General features: G+C 47.2%; 1 protein-coding gene and 1 long non-coding RNA gene across 3 annotated transcripts in view; one reads left to right on the top strand and one right to left on the bottom strand.

The window, feature by feature from the left end:
- Nucleotides 1-6,330, bottom strand: part of LOC307210819 — a 49,936-nt gene extending 43,606 nt beyond the window's left edge. The window contains exon 1 of the long non-coding RNA XR_013836151.1: nt 6,173-6,330. This is a non-coding gene — a long non-coding RNA (uncharacterized lncRNA). The remainder of the gene's footprint in view (nt 1-6,172) is intronic.
- The window catches only part of AAAS (aladin WD repeat nucleoporin), a 32,191-nt gene that overhangs the window by 13,090 nt on the left and 4,501 nt on the right, over nt 1-14,600 (top strand). For both annotated transcript variants that reach the window (XM_079966736.1, XM_079966737.1), the window contains 8 exons: nt 406-549; nt 2,265-2,385; nt 3,345-3,469; nt 4,283-4,343; nt 4,934-5,024; nt 8,771-8,864; nt 10,104-10,171; nt 12,294-12,375. In XM_079966736.1, coding sequence (XP_079822862.1) covers nt 406-549; nt 2,265-2,385; nt 3,345-3,469; nt 4,283-4,343; nt 4,934-5,024; nt 8,771-8,864; nt 10,104-10,171; nt 12,294-12,375 — 786 coding nt within the window. The remainder of the gene's footprint in view (nt 1-405; nt 550-2,264; nt 2,386-3,344; nt 3,470-4,282; nt 4,344-4,933; nt 5,025-8,770; nt 8,865-10,103; nt 10,172-12,293; nt 12,376-14,600) is intronic.

Here is a 14,600-nt window from a genome sequence, read left to right on the forward strand (position 1 = left end):
CAACCTGCAGGTGCTAATTAAATTCCCCTCCAGGAACAGACTGCAGGGGACTTCTGCACCATCTTTTGCCCGTGCCCTCTGTAGAACTCAACACCATTGACCATAGCACCGTTGGCCATTGTAAACAAAGGGCTAAAAGTAACTACTTTTAGTCACAGCTGTGCTAGGTGGCATAGAGGATAAGCAGAGGTCCAGTCCACCCTGTGAACCAGCAGAACGCTGTGGCCAAAAGTATTGGGCTTGAATGTGACTTCAGAATCCTTGGCTATGAAGATCACAGGGTAGTCATGGGCCAATCAGAGCTGCCAGTTCTTGTTCTGATATATCCCATGGCTATCCCCTTAGCTGGAAAGTTTCTGGTTCAATTTCTTCTGTGGTTCCCTCTTACCTGCTTCTCTTCTGCAGCGCCACCATCCCGATCCTGAAGCATCGCTTGCAGAGGAACGTGGCATCAGTGGCATGGAAACCACTGTGCGCATCTATCCTTGCCGTGGCATGCCACAGCTGTGTACTGGTTTGGCATCTGGACCCCACTTCGCTTTCCACCAGGTAACCAGCCACTTGCTGCAGAGCCTGTCTGAAGTTTGACTGACCCAGTGGCTGCTTGTCGCCACGACCTGAGCTCTAAGGAAACACTCGGCAAAGGGATAGGAGGAACCCCCTGAGGTCTTCATATGTTGCTTGACTGCAACTCTCAACATTCCCAATCATCAGCAATGCTGGCTGGGCCTGATGGGAGCTAGGAGTCAGCAATGGGAGAGCCCCCACAGTTTCCGCCATTCCTGACTTAGCATGTTTCAGGCGCTTGAGATTGTCAGGGATTCCTTTCTCACCCTGGGCTCTGTCTTTAAAGGCTATCCTGTTGTTAATTTGTATAGTGCCCTATACCCACAGGTCTCAGGGTGGTTCACAGCATAAAATCACAATACAGTGGTGCCCCGCAAGACGAACGCCTCGCAAGACGGAAAACCCGCTAGACGAAAGGGTTTTCCGTTTTGGAGGCGCTTCGCAAAACGAATTTCCCTATGGGCTTGCTTCGCAAGACGAAAATGTCTTGCAAGTTCCGGCGGGTTTTTTTTCCCTTTTCCCACCCTTTTCCTAAGTCCTAAGCCGCTTATCAGCTGATCCGCTAAAAGCCACTAAACCGCTAATAGCGCTAATCCGCTAAGGTGTCAATGGGTTTGCTTCGCAAGACGAAAAAACCGCTATACGAAGAGCCTCACAGAACGGATTAAATTTGTCTTGCGAGACACCACTGTATTAAAACACAGAATACATACTAAAAACAGAAACAGAAAGAACCCAATAATTCCCCTCCTCCCAGACACATTTTAAAAGGGCATCAGATGTCAATCAGCCAAAGGCCTGGTTAAAGAGGAACATTTTTGCCTGGTGCCTAAAGGTGTATAATGAAGGCGCCAGGCAAACCTCACTTGGGAGAGCATTCCACAAATGGAGACCCAGTGCAGAAAAGGCGTGTTCTCGTGTTGCCACTCTCCGGACTTCTCATGGAGGAGGCACATAAAGAAGGGCCACAGAAGATGCCAAGTAGCTGATCTTCCCCCTTCCACAACCTTTATCCACCTGTTTTTCCACATTTTTCAGAAAACCGCCTGTACCTCTCTTAAGCGCCCCCCCAATCCAATCTGATAAGATGGTGCAAGCAAATCAGTACACAACGATTCTTCTTTTGCTCCCCTTGTGGGATGGACACTTTGCTGAAGGTTAGATGAGGGGTGGGGAACCTCAGGTCCGTGGCCTGAATGTGGCCCCCCAGGCCTCTCTATCTGGCCTTCAAAATTATGACTCCCGCCCCAGGCCTCTGTGACCCCGCTGTGTGCCCTCCACTAGTGGTTCTGCCTGGCTGGAATGCACCCCTCAATGCTCATAATAGCTCTTGCTTGCCTGGATAAGGATGGGAAGCATTTTTGCTCTGACTACACCCTCCACTGTTATGTGGCCCCCAGAAGGTTGCCCACAAGAGAGCATGGCCATCAGGGTGCGAAAGGTTTCCCAACCCCTGCTTTTGATGTTCATCTCCACCTTCTCTGGCTCCTGGTATTTCTCTAGGAAATGTGCATGTTGTCGATTTCTATAGCTGCATATACAGTCAAATCAAGCATTCTCAGGATGATGGACTGCAGGACAGCTGTGTAATCTCAGGTGTACAGAATATACATAGCCCTGCTTATTACTGCTTCTTTGTTTGCATTCCTCCTGCCTGTGGAGGAATGATATTGTCTCTCTCTCCTGTCCCCCAACAGGCCTTCATCTGGCTGCGCCCAGGTACTCAGCCACCCTGGTCACAGCCCCGTCACGAGCCTGGCCTGGGCACCCAGTGGAGGGTTGCTCCTCTCAGCCTCACCTGTTGACACTGCCATGCTTGTGAGTAGGGCAGTTCATTTATTTACCAGATGTGTTACTTGCCTGCACCCACAGCCTTTAGATGATGTACAAATGAAATGTTAATAATGATCAAATGTAACAGTATACCCGTTGGTCAGTAGAGGCAACACACTGAGCCAAGCAGCTAATACCTCAATACCAGAGAAGGAATCACACATCAGTTCACAGGGGGAAAGCAATATAAGAAATAATAAAGCAGTTTAAACGACTTGGGAGAAAAGAGAAGTCCTTTCATGGCATGGAAACAACATTAATGCAGATGCCTGGAGGGCCTTTTTTTGGGAAAGAGTATTCATCAGTTGGGGCTATTACTAAGAAGACTCACTCCTTCATTGCCACCCTTTGCACCTCGGAAAGCCCTTGGAGGCACAGGTGGAAGACTCTTTCTATCAGATACTGGGGTCCTTAACCACGTAGGGCTGCATCTCCAGAAATTAATGTGGAGCCAGTGCACCTAGTCCCTATTGACAATCTAGCCACCATATTTGGTGCCATGGGCAATTTCTGCCTTTATGATGCGGGAGGGAGACCACAAAAGCGGTGGCGGTCAGAGCATGTAAAGCTGTGGCCATTCAATGACCTTGTGTGCCTGTAGCTCACAACCACAGGAAAAGGATGAGAGATTACTGGGCATCGGCTGTGGAAGTAGAAGGGCTTCCAAGCTGTCGAAGGAAAGATAACTTATTCCTGCAGACATGCGTTGTGTTAAAGCTAGACAGAAAATAAAAGTCCAATACTGCTAAGAGCAGGCATCCTCAAACTCTGCCCTCCAGCTGTTTTGGGACTACAACTCCCATCATCCCTAGCTAACAGGACCAGTGCTCAGGGATGATGGGAATTGTAGTCCCAAAACAGCTGAAGGGCCATGTTTGAGGATGCCTGGCTAAGAGCGATGATTGTGGTGCTCTTCTCTGATTCTCAGACCTTGTTCCCTTTAGGTGTGGGATGTATCCACAGAAAACTGCATCCAGTTGCAGTGGTTTGGAGGAGGAGGGGTCACATACCTGGCTTGGTCTCCTGACGGCAGCAAAGTATTAGCAGCCACACCTTCAGCAGTCTTCAGGTGAGTAGAGAGGGCCTGGAAGCCAGCAGCCATGGGGTCAACCCCAGGAGGTAAGGTAAAGGTAAAGGTACCCCTGCCCGTACGGGCCAGTCTTGACAGACTCTGGGGTTGTGCGCCCATCTCACTTAAGAGGCCAGGGGCCAGCGCTGTCCGGAGACACTTCTGGGTCACGTGGCCAGCGTGACATCGCTGCTCTGGCGAGCCAGAGTCGCACACGGAAACCCCGTTTACCTTCCCGCTGGTAAGCGGTCCCTATTTATCTACTTGCACCCAGAGGTGCTTTCGAACTGCTAGGTTGGCAGGCGCTGGGACCGAGCAGCGGGAGCGCACCCCGCCGCAGGCATTCGAACCGCCGACCTTTGAGGCTTTAACCCACAGCGCCACCTGCGTCCCAGGAGAGGCTGCTTCATTAAAGTAAATGAGGCACATTGCACCACCAGCCGCAGTCTGTCCTCAGCCACCCCCCCACCTTCCTGCCTTCTTACTTGCAACCAGTCCAGGGGTTGGTCATGCCTGCCAGTTTCCTCCTCCTTAGTCTCAGAGTTGCCCTTGAAGAATTGAGCAGAGAGGATGGGAACAGAACTGGAACTCCTGCCATTGGCTCTAGCACCACCTGCTGTTGGCCTCCCTGCTTTCCAACGCCACCAATCCCAGTGATTAGCAGCCTCTGCGCCTTGTCTAGTGCTGGACCATGGCAGCTGGTTAAAGTGGAGAAGCATTTGTTGCCACAGTTCTCCCGTGAGCGTTTCCTTATACTGAATTGCACTCAAAGTAACTCTGCTTCTTTCTACCCCCTCGTGCTTCTCTTTGCAGGGTATGGGAAGTTCAGATGTGGACTTGTGAGAAGTGGCCAACCATCAGAGGTCCTTGTCGGGTAAGTCAGGGAGGCAGCCTGGGGGAATATGTGGACAAAAGCAACCCGAAGTCCAGGCCCTCTTATTTTTCTATTGCTTTCTCTTTCAGAGCCTGTGGCCCTGCAGATGTTGCTGGACTACAACTCCCATCAGCATGAGCACTGTTCAGGGATGTTGCAGGTTGTCGTTGAGCAACACCTGCAGGGTTACAGGTCCCTATCACTGTTAGAATAATCTATATAGGCTATTATTTGCTGTGGAAACATAGAGTACCTGGTGCCCAGCGAGTTTGTGGCTTTGCTGAGACCCACCCCCCAACTTAGGCCTCCTAAGTGTGGATCCATTTATTACTTGCTTGACCATGTGGGTTTTCTTCCAAGCCCCGCTTTCAGCAACCTGGCTCACCCAAGCCTCACTCTGACTCCCCTCGGTTTTTATGAGTCAGCCTCTGAAATATCCATGGCTACAACAGTCCTGACTAGGTCCCATTTGCCGAATGTGGCGTTTCTCACCTTGAAAGTCATATTATGCGTTTAGCGCAGGATTTTCAGATCCTCCTTGACCCTTGCCTAAGTTAAAAGTGTGTCTGTTTATGTGTCTTCCCCCAAAGACTGGCTGTTGGAGTCCGGACGGCAGCCGCTTGCTCTTCACAGTCCAGGGGGAATCGGTGATATATTCTTTGTCTTTCCTGGAATATAGCGGTGAGTAACTTGTAATTTGAGCTGCTTGTAACTAGTAAAGCTGTGTGGATTCTGCAAATGCAGAAAATGGGTTCCAAGCCCACCTCTCTGCATCTTCCTGTCTGTCTCAATAAGTTTCTAACTAATAAGCCAGGGTTTCCCAAACTTGAGTCTCCAGTTGGTTTTGGACTACAGTTCCCATCATCCTTGACCGCTGGTCCTGCTTGGTAGGGATGATGGGAGTTGTAGTCTAAAAACAGCTGGAGACCCAAGTTTGGGAAACCTTGTTATAAGCACTACAGACGAAGGCCTTGAAATCCTGACTGGGACAGGGACCTTTGCCCCCTGGCAGCCTCCAATTCTGTGCTATCTAGCATCTTGTATGTGGGCTGTCCTTCACCTAAGGACCTTGCATTAGCCTACGTGGTGTCTGCTTCATCCTCACAAAACCTGTGAGGTGTGGGAGGCTGAGAGGTGATTTTTTTTTGTAAGGCTACCCAGTAAGCTCTGTGGCTGGTTGGGGGATGGATACAGGCATTTATCTCCTCTCAAAGTTGCTTGCAGATGTAATGCTCTCCCTACCTAGTACTTACCACAAATAACGCCACCCTTTAATTTCAGACCTTCTTTATTTTTGGTACTCTGACCTACCGCACGCAATTGTTTATCGTCCTGTGTATACCAGCACTTCCCTCTATTTAAAAGCTTCCTTCTGGCTCCCCTCCACCTCCCGCTCCCAACTACTACTAGAGGAGAGACTGTAGCTGAATGAAGGTGTGCACATACAATACCTGGCCACCTCTGGAAGCAGCGGCGTAGCTAGCTGGTTGGGTGCCTGGGGCGGCATGTGTGCCCTGCACCCTGGAGCGGAACGAGCCACTCATGGGGACGGGGGGAGCTGTGGCAGGGTGTGCTATGTGGAGCCTTGCTGCTGTCCCTCCCCTCAGCTGTACGGCGGCAGCCTGAGGGAGAGGTGGCAGGCAGACACAAACCCTATGCTGCAGTTTCGTGCAGTGTGGAGCCTGTAGGCGCCTGAGCCACCACGGCAATCCTAGGAGAGATAATAATAATAATAATAATAATAATAATAATAATAATAATTTTTATTTATACCCCACCCTCCCCAGCCAAGGCCAGGCTCAGGGCACCTAACAAGCAATAATAAAAACAAGTTGAATGAATACAGTGGTGCCTCGCAAGACGAAAAGAATCCGTTCCGCGATTCTCTTCGTCTAGCGGTTTTTTCGTCTTGCGAAGCAAGCCCATTAGCGGATTAGCGCTATTAGCGGCTTAGCGGCTTTTAGCGGATTAGCGGATCAGCTGATAAGCGGCTTAGCGGCTTAGAAAAAGGGGGGGAAAGGAAAAAAAAGTCGGAAAAACTCGCAAGACATTTCATCTTGCGAAGCAAGCCCATAGGGAAATTCATTTTGCGAAGCGCCTCCAAAACGGAAAACCCTTTCGTCTAGTGGGTTTTCCGTCTTGCGAGGTGTTCGTCTTGCGGGGCACCACTGTACAACATTAAAATATTGAAACAATAAAATATTAAAATGCAGCCTCATCACAGGAGGAGAAAGGAAAAAGGAAAAAGAAAAAAGAGGGGGAGGGAATCAAATTGGCTCCAAGCCAAAGGCCAGGCGGAACAACTCTGTCTTACAGGCGCTGCGGAAAGAAATCAGATCCTGCAGGGCCCTATGCATGGCTTGAGCATGCTGCAGACCTGCGGTAGGTGCGCCCCCCCCCCAATGATGTGGCGCCCAAAGGGCCCCCCCCCCAGCTATGCCTCTTGTCTGGAACTTTTGTGTGTCTGTGTTTTAACGGATCAGGTAGCAGCTGCTGGGGAAGAGCATCCTCTGCTTGAGACCCTGGAGAGCAGCTGCCAGTCATGTTTTTTATTTATTGAATTCCTGCTCTAATTTTCATTCGAATGAATCCCAAAGCTGCTTACAAGCAGTAACTAACTACAATATGAAAGAACACAGTAGTAAAACACCACAAATGCAGCGTAAATCACACAGAATCATTCATGAATCGTCAGTGAAACAATTGCAATCTGTCAAACGTTGTTCATAGAATTGTACAGTTGGAAGGGGAACCCCAGGGGTCATCTAGTCCAACCCCCTGCAGTGCAGGAATCTCAGCTGAATCATCCAGGACAGGTGGCCATCCAACCTCTGCTTTAAAACTTCCAAAAAAGGAGAGTCCGCCACCTCCCGTGGGAGTTTGTTCCATTTTTGAACAGCTTACTGTCAAGAAAATTTTCCTAATGTTTTGTCAGAATCTCCTTTCTTGTAACCTGAAGCCAATGCTTTGAGTCCTACCCTCCAGAGCAGGAGAAAACAAGCATGCTCCCTCCTCCATGTGACAGCCCTTGAGATGCTTGAAGATGGCTATCATGTCTCCTCTTTTCCAGGCTAAACATAACCAGCTCCTTCAAGCGCTCCTCATAAGGCTTAGTTTCCAGACCCTTGATCACCTTAATTGCTCTCCTCTGCACACGTTCCACCTTGTCAACAAAGCAAATAAGCTAAACATGAAGGAAGAGTCCTATTATATGATTAACAAATCAATACAGCATTTATAATTTATAATATTAACATCATCTACAAAATAGCAACCAAAAGGTAAACTAAGCCCTGTTAAGTTCATACACACACTTTCCACACCCCCATGACTCATAATATAGTGGTACCTCGGGTTACATACGCTTCAGGTTACACACTCCGCTGACCCAGAAATAGTGCTTCAGGTTAAGAACTTTGCTTCAGGATGAGAACAGAAATCGTGCTTCAGCGGCGCGGCAGCAGCAGGAGGCCCCATTAGCTAAAGTGGTGCTTCAGGTTAAGAACAGTATCAGGTTAAGAATGGACCTCTGGAATGAATTAAGTACTTAACCCGAGGTACCACTGTATTTCACTGTTTCACTGCTCATTAAAACACACATAATGCCTGTGGCAGCAACTCCCTTCTGAAGGTTCCTCGGGCTGGAGATGGGGGCAGCAAAGGTGAAACCAACCACCCCCTGATGGCAAACAGAGTCTCCCAGTTCTCCCTCTGGAAACAGCTTTCTTATGAAAGCTCCTAGGGCGGGGCAGGTGGGGAAAGCCATTACCTGCTGGCGAATATACACTCTCCTTCCCGCAGGTGGACAATACTGGATTAGAGAAAGAAATACAGTGGTATTCACTTCAGGTTACAGGCGCTTCAGGTTACAGACTCCGCTAACCCAGAAAGAGTACCTCAGGTTAAGAACTTTGCTGGAGGATGAGAACAGAAATCGTACTCCGGCGGTGCGGCAGCAGCAGGAGGCCCTATTAGCTAAAGTAGTGCTTCAGGTTAAGAACAGTTTCAGGTTAAGAACCGACCTCCGGAATGAATTAAGGACTTAACCCGAAGTACCACTGTAGTTTGATTTCCTGTAAGGCAGGAGTGGAAAACCTTTCTCAGCCGCATATCAGTGGTGGGTGGAGCCAGAGCAACAAATGTGATTATTAACTTTGCACAGTCAGCTATCGTCAGCTTACACACCCCTCCATCCAGGCAAATGAGAGTGACACATCTCAGCCATGCAAAAGCACTCTGGGTGCAAAGAAGAGCCAATGAGGCATTTGGTCTGGGGATAGGTCCAAGGGCTAGGTAGAGAGGCCATGTGGGGGTCCATTTCCCCCAGGCTTCAGGTTCCCCATACCTGCTATAAGGAAATGTCCTATGTTCTTCCTCCTCCTATTGTTTTATTTCCCTTCGAATGACTTTTTCCATCCTCTTCTCAGGGGAACAGCAAGGGCAGGTTGGTGGGTCGAAAACAGCTTCCATCGTGGCTGATCTGTCAGAAACCACTTTTGAGACCCTGTATGGAGAGGAGAGGTGAGAGGAAGGGAGAAAAACATGTGTCTTGTAAGTGCCGCACAAGCACATAACTGAGTGTTACTTGGTGCAAGATTCTAGCCCTTAAAGGCTGCTAAGATAGGATTCAGAACGTGGACGATGTTGTGTGAAATCTCAGAAAGGGAGTGGGGTTGGGGTCTTCCTGAGCAGAAAGTCTTATATTGCATTCCCTTCATCATTAGGAGCAGAATCAGAGAGACTGGTGCTGTGTTGTTTTGAGAGAGTTCACCCCACCCCAACACGTGATTATTAGATGTTCTAAAAATCCATGCTTTTATTACCCTGAAAATTCATGAGCATTTGCTTATCTTGCTGGATTCTGCCAGTCATATGCAAGAGGAAGGACAAAAAGTTATATTCCGTGGTTTTGAAGCCTTACCAAACCTTCACTACAGGGGACTCTGCTATTCCCAACCAGCTTGTGAATTTTTCCAGGCATTGCTTATAGCCTAGAAAGTGAAGCTCCCTTGTTAATTTTGCAATTGGGTGCTGCATGTTGTTTAAGTAATCTTGTTATATTTATAGTATAGAAATGTGGTTGGTTTTTTTATATGTTGCTATATTTTTGTTTTGCAACGTTATTCTGAAATTATTTTTGTAGTGTCTGTTCGAAATGTCCTGTTTCTTTGTTGTAAGCCACTATGAGCATAATTTTTGGCATACAAATAAAACGAATGAATGAAAGTGTATCTGTGTAGTCTTGGAGGGCTGGAAACCTGCTTTTTAAAAAATAGCAATAGGAACAAAATTAACAAGATGTTAAGTTTTATACCCACTGCTGAATTCACACGAGCCAGGAAATGAATAAAGGCTTTAGCATTTTGATTATTTTCTTGTTTATCTTAAAAGCCCGTCTTAATAATCAGTGCATGAATATGCAAAAGTCCGGCCCTGCAGCTATCATTTTTGTTGGTTTATTACATTTATATCCCACCTTCCCTCTAGGAAGCTTCAGGCGGCGTTCTTCCCCTTCCCATGTTATCCCCACAACAGCTCTGTGAGGTAGGCTAGGCTCAAGGTCATCCAGTGGTCTCCCAGGCCTAGTACTAGACAAATACTGTATCACACTGTGGTGTAAATACTATATCACTTCCCCCCACGAAGTGTCATCATTCCACAATTTGACTGTGATCCCCAACTCTTCTTTTGGCTTGAGTATGGATGTCTTACCTTGAGTGTTTCTCTATTGGCCTTTCATTTTGTATTCTTGTGTTCCAGGATTGGAGGGGAGGTTCTTTCCATGGTCTGGGACCCAAGTGGTGAGAGGCTTGCAGTTGTCATCAGAGGTAAAGTCCTCTACAGTCAAAACTTTTGACGAGATAGGGAGAGCTGGGGAGGCTGGGTGTGTTTCTCACAATAAGCTAGTACATACAGTAATGGCCTGAATATAAGTCACACTTTTTTTCCAGATTCCGACCATGAAAAGTTAAAAGTGCGGCTTAAATTTGCGACCTTAAAAATTGTTTCTTACGTTTTCTTCCACATTTGCCATTTGCGGGTGTGAGTGCCTGCGGAATTTTAAGGGAGCCGCTTATATTCGGGTATTGTCTTCCCGCCCCCCTTGAATTTTAAAGGTATGGCTTATTTGCTAGTGCTGCTTATATTCGGGGCAATACGATAATTTTTATTCCAAATCAGAAGACAACGTTTTTTTTGGGGGGGGGGGACCCATTCCCCTCAACCCCAATAAAGCATTGCTTCTTATTTTACTTTTTGGAGCAACAGATATGCACCCTCAGTCACCTTATGCAGATGCATTTAGTCAAGTGAAAAATCTGTCTGCCTCTTTTTTTTTTCTTTTCAAATGCACGCAAGTAGTGGCTGACCCTTTTCCCAGTTGCTCTCTGTGTATTTGTTTTAATGGACAAAGGATACATGCGCACATACTTCTCACTTGTAAGTTTCTAGTCCTTGTGGTTTGGTTTTTGCCGCACTTGCATGGCTCTCCTTGTCCTACCCTGTTTCTTACCCTGTGAGGTAAAAGAGACCGAGAATGAATGGCAAGCCTAAGGTAGGGTTGCTATATTTCAAAAAGTAAAATTCCTGACACCTGCAAAGTTGTTGAGCTTTTGCACCCGAAAACCAGGATGTCCATCTCTACCTTGCTCCCCAAAGGAAAACGAGAACCAGCCCTTTTTTTTCACCCTGTCCTGTTGGAGAAATGGCAAACGTCCCACACGTAAGCTTAAGAGCACGAAATGGCTTGTGTTTGGTAGTGCTTAAAATAACTCTTCTCTAATCTGCATTTTAAAGCATTCTGTGATCCTCTCTAAGGCTTCAGAAAAAGAGAGGGAGAGGTCCAGGCTGCACCTTGGTTCAAAATTCCTAACATGGGATTCCAAATTCTAAACCAGGCAGTTTTTTGCGTGAGCCCTGAATCTTTTGAAAGAGCGCGGGAGGGACGATAGCAGTTAACACCAGTTTGCAAGCACACCGGCTCCTTCCTCGTGGCTTCGTATTTGATGGGAAAGACTTGTTTCAGTGGGAAAGAGACAACTGTGGTTTTCCTACTGAAGCAGGCCACTGCCTGGCCCAGGCGACACCCTCTCTTCAGCCACGCCTTCCACCAGCCCTGCTTCGTACCCTCCTTGAGTGTTTTTGTTGCCTGGCTAGAATGCGTTTGCCTGCCCTCTTAATGCCATTTGCTTCACTGGGTGGCGGGCGGCAAGAGGTTTGTGAGTGTATGTAGAAACCAGCATACAGTGGTACCTTGGCTGTTAAGCAGCTTGGCTCCTGAACAAATTGGCTCTTGAACGCCGCAAACCCAGAAGCAAGTGTTCCCATTTGCAAACATTTTTCAGAAACCAAATGTCTGACGCAGCTTCCACGGCTTCCAATTGAGTGCAGGAAGCTCCTGCAGCCAATCGGAAGCCGCGCCTTGGTTTTTGAATGGTTCTGGGAGTCGAACGGACTCCCGGAATGGATTACGTTTGAGAACCAAGGTACCACTGTATTACCTTTCTGCAGGGAGTAAACAAATACCATTCCAGTCACATTAGTTGATGTATCCACTTTTGCCTTTGGCTCCTCCCATTGCTGACATGGTGCCCCTTGGAAGATTGTCTACACGGGCACATAACACACAGTCTGAAAAAAGGGTTGCCACCCTTGTTGTGAAAGGAAAGCATAACATGATGTCTGGTGTACTTCCATCTCTGCAGTCTGACCCCAGGCCATTATCCAGATGTTCTAGAAGCCTCAACAGAGACACCAAGGGTACTGAACCCCTACCCACCTAGTATCCTGCCCTCAGCAGTCTTTGTAGATTGCATTGACAGTACTTTTTTAAAAGCCTATCATCATGGCCTTAAAGGCTACAGACCTAAAACAGTAGGCTGTGTCCGATTTCTGCGCATAAATTCTACATGTTGCTCTGTTCCCTCACCTTTTTCTGTTTTCTTTTGGCAGGAAATCGTGATGCTCCCGACTGCAGGGTCATCATTGCTGTGTTTCGCACCCGCAACAGCCCTGTGTTTGAGCTCTTGCCATGGTTTGTATTGACATGCTTTGGTTTTCTGGTTGCTCTTAAACTGGAAATGGAATCCGTGAGCCCCGTGTAATTCCAGCCTTTGTGCTTCTGTAGGTGTCAAAATGTTAGGAAGGTGCCTTATAACCTGGTCAGAGTATATGACCCTCCAGATCAATAGTTTTCAACCTACGGGTCCCCAGAAGTTGTTGGACTACGACTCCCATCATCCCTGAGTTCTGCCCTTGCTAGCTAGGGGTGATGGGAGTTGTAGTTTAACAACATCTGGGGACCCAAAGGTTGAGAAAGGCTGCTCTAGATCAACATTGTCTATTTGTGACTGGCCGTGGCTCTCCAGAGGGTTAGTCAAAAAGCAGACTTTTGCATTTGCTACCTGATCCCTTTTTTTAACTGGTGATGCCTGGGACTGAACCTGGGGATTTCTGGATATGGAGCAGATAATTATTATCATTATCATTATCATTTCATTTCTATACTGCTTTATATTTTTAGGAAAAAATCTCTAAGCGGTTCACAACCTACATTAAGACATCAAATACAAAATCCTGAATAAAATAACATAGCGAAATTGACTTGCAAGGTGGTGTGTGTTGTTCGATAAGAGATTGAGTGTGGGGGGGGGAGGCTCATTTAATTTCATTGTACACAGGTTGTACAATGACAATAAAGGTATTATTAATTATTATAAATAAAACACTACTGGAGATGGTAAAGTATGCGTTAAGAGCAACCTACTAAAATTATATCTTAAAGATTTTTTAAAAAAGTATTACGAACAAGGTCAGTGTCAGCAGAGTTAACAAAAAAGTTTTTATCATAAACATTTCAAAAGAAAACATGCTTTCTTAGATACCAAATCCCACATTTAAAACAGCACAGTTAGCAAGATAATAATATGCTGCACCATGGAGCTCAGTCTTTCTGTAGCGTTTCCATGTGCTCTGGTTTCCCTCGTGGTGTTCTGTTGCGCCAGAAGCGGTTTAATCAGGTTGGCCACATGACCCTGTCTGTGGACAAATGCCGGCTCCCTTGGCCTGAAAGCGAGATGAGAGCCGCAACCCTAGAGTCCTCTGCGACTGGACTTAACTGTCCAAGGGTCCTTTACTTTTCCCTTTCTGCAGCTCAGTGGTAGACTGAGTGTGCATTTACATTACCTCCTTAGAATGCAGTGGTTCCACACCCCGATGCATTTCGCAGCTCTCCACCCCCATCGCCCAAAGATTCACATCAACACGACTTCATTAGCGTCAGATTCGTTTCTGTTCGTTAAGCACCAGGGGGTGGGGATGTCTTTACCCTGAGCAATGGTGTTCACACCTTTAACAGAAAAGAATTAGGGGCAGCTTAAGCTGGTTTGAGGGACGCGGGTGGCGCTGTGGGTTAAACCACAGAGCCTAGGACTTGCCGATCAGAAGGTCGGCGGTTCGAATCCCCGCGATGGGGTGAGCTCCTGTTGCTCGGTCCCAGCTCCTGCCCACCTAGCAGTTCGAAAGCACGTCAAAGTGCAAGTAGATAAATAGGTACCGCTCCGGCGGGAAGGTAAACAGTGTTTCTGTGCGCTGCTCTGGTTCGCCAGAAGCGGCTTAATCATGCTGGCCACATGACCCAGAAGCTGTATGCCGGCTCCCTCAGCCAATAAAGTGAGATGTGCACCGCAACTCCAGAGTCGGTCACGACTGGACCTAATGGTCAGGGGTCCCTTTACTTTTTTAAGCTGCTTTGAGAAACAACGCATCAAATGATAGTATCTTATAACAAAGCACAGGGTACGCATATACATTTTTTATAAAGATGTGTAAACATGGATTAAAAACCCATCACTGAAAATGCAATGAGTGCACAGTGTGAACATGGCCGGAGGATTGGATTTGGATAAAGGAACTTCATGGTTTGAATCCACCCAGCCACCAAATAAGTGCTTAATTTCTTCAGGGCTGCTTCATAACTGACAGATACATCTCACAGAAGTAGTATGGATTTTTGAGTATAAAAAGTGTGCTGTAGGAAGCTCTCGTAGGTTGCAGGCAGGCAAAACAGGAGTGCACTAATAATAATAATAATAATTATTATTATTTATACCCCGCGGCTTTCAACAAAATATTATAAATACAAAAAACAAACAAACCCAGGGCTGCCTTCAGATGTCTTCTAAAAGTCAGATAGTTGTTTATTTCCTTGACATCTGGTGAGAGGGTGTTCCACAGGGCGGGTGCCACTACTGAGAAGGC

The sequence above is a fragment of the Podarcis cretensis genome, assembly GCF_951804945.1.
Source record: "Podarcis cretensis genome assembly, chromosome: 2".
Lineage (NCBI taxonomy): Eukaryota > Metazoa > Chordata > Lepidosauria > Squamata > Lacertidae > Podarcis > Podarcis cretensis.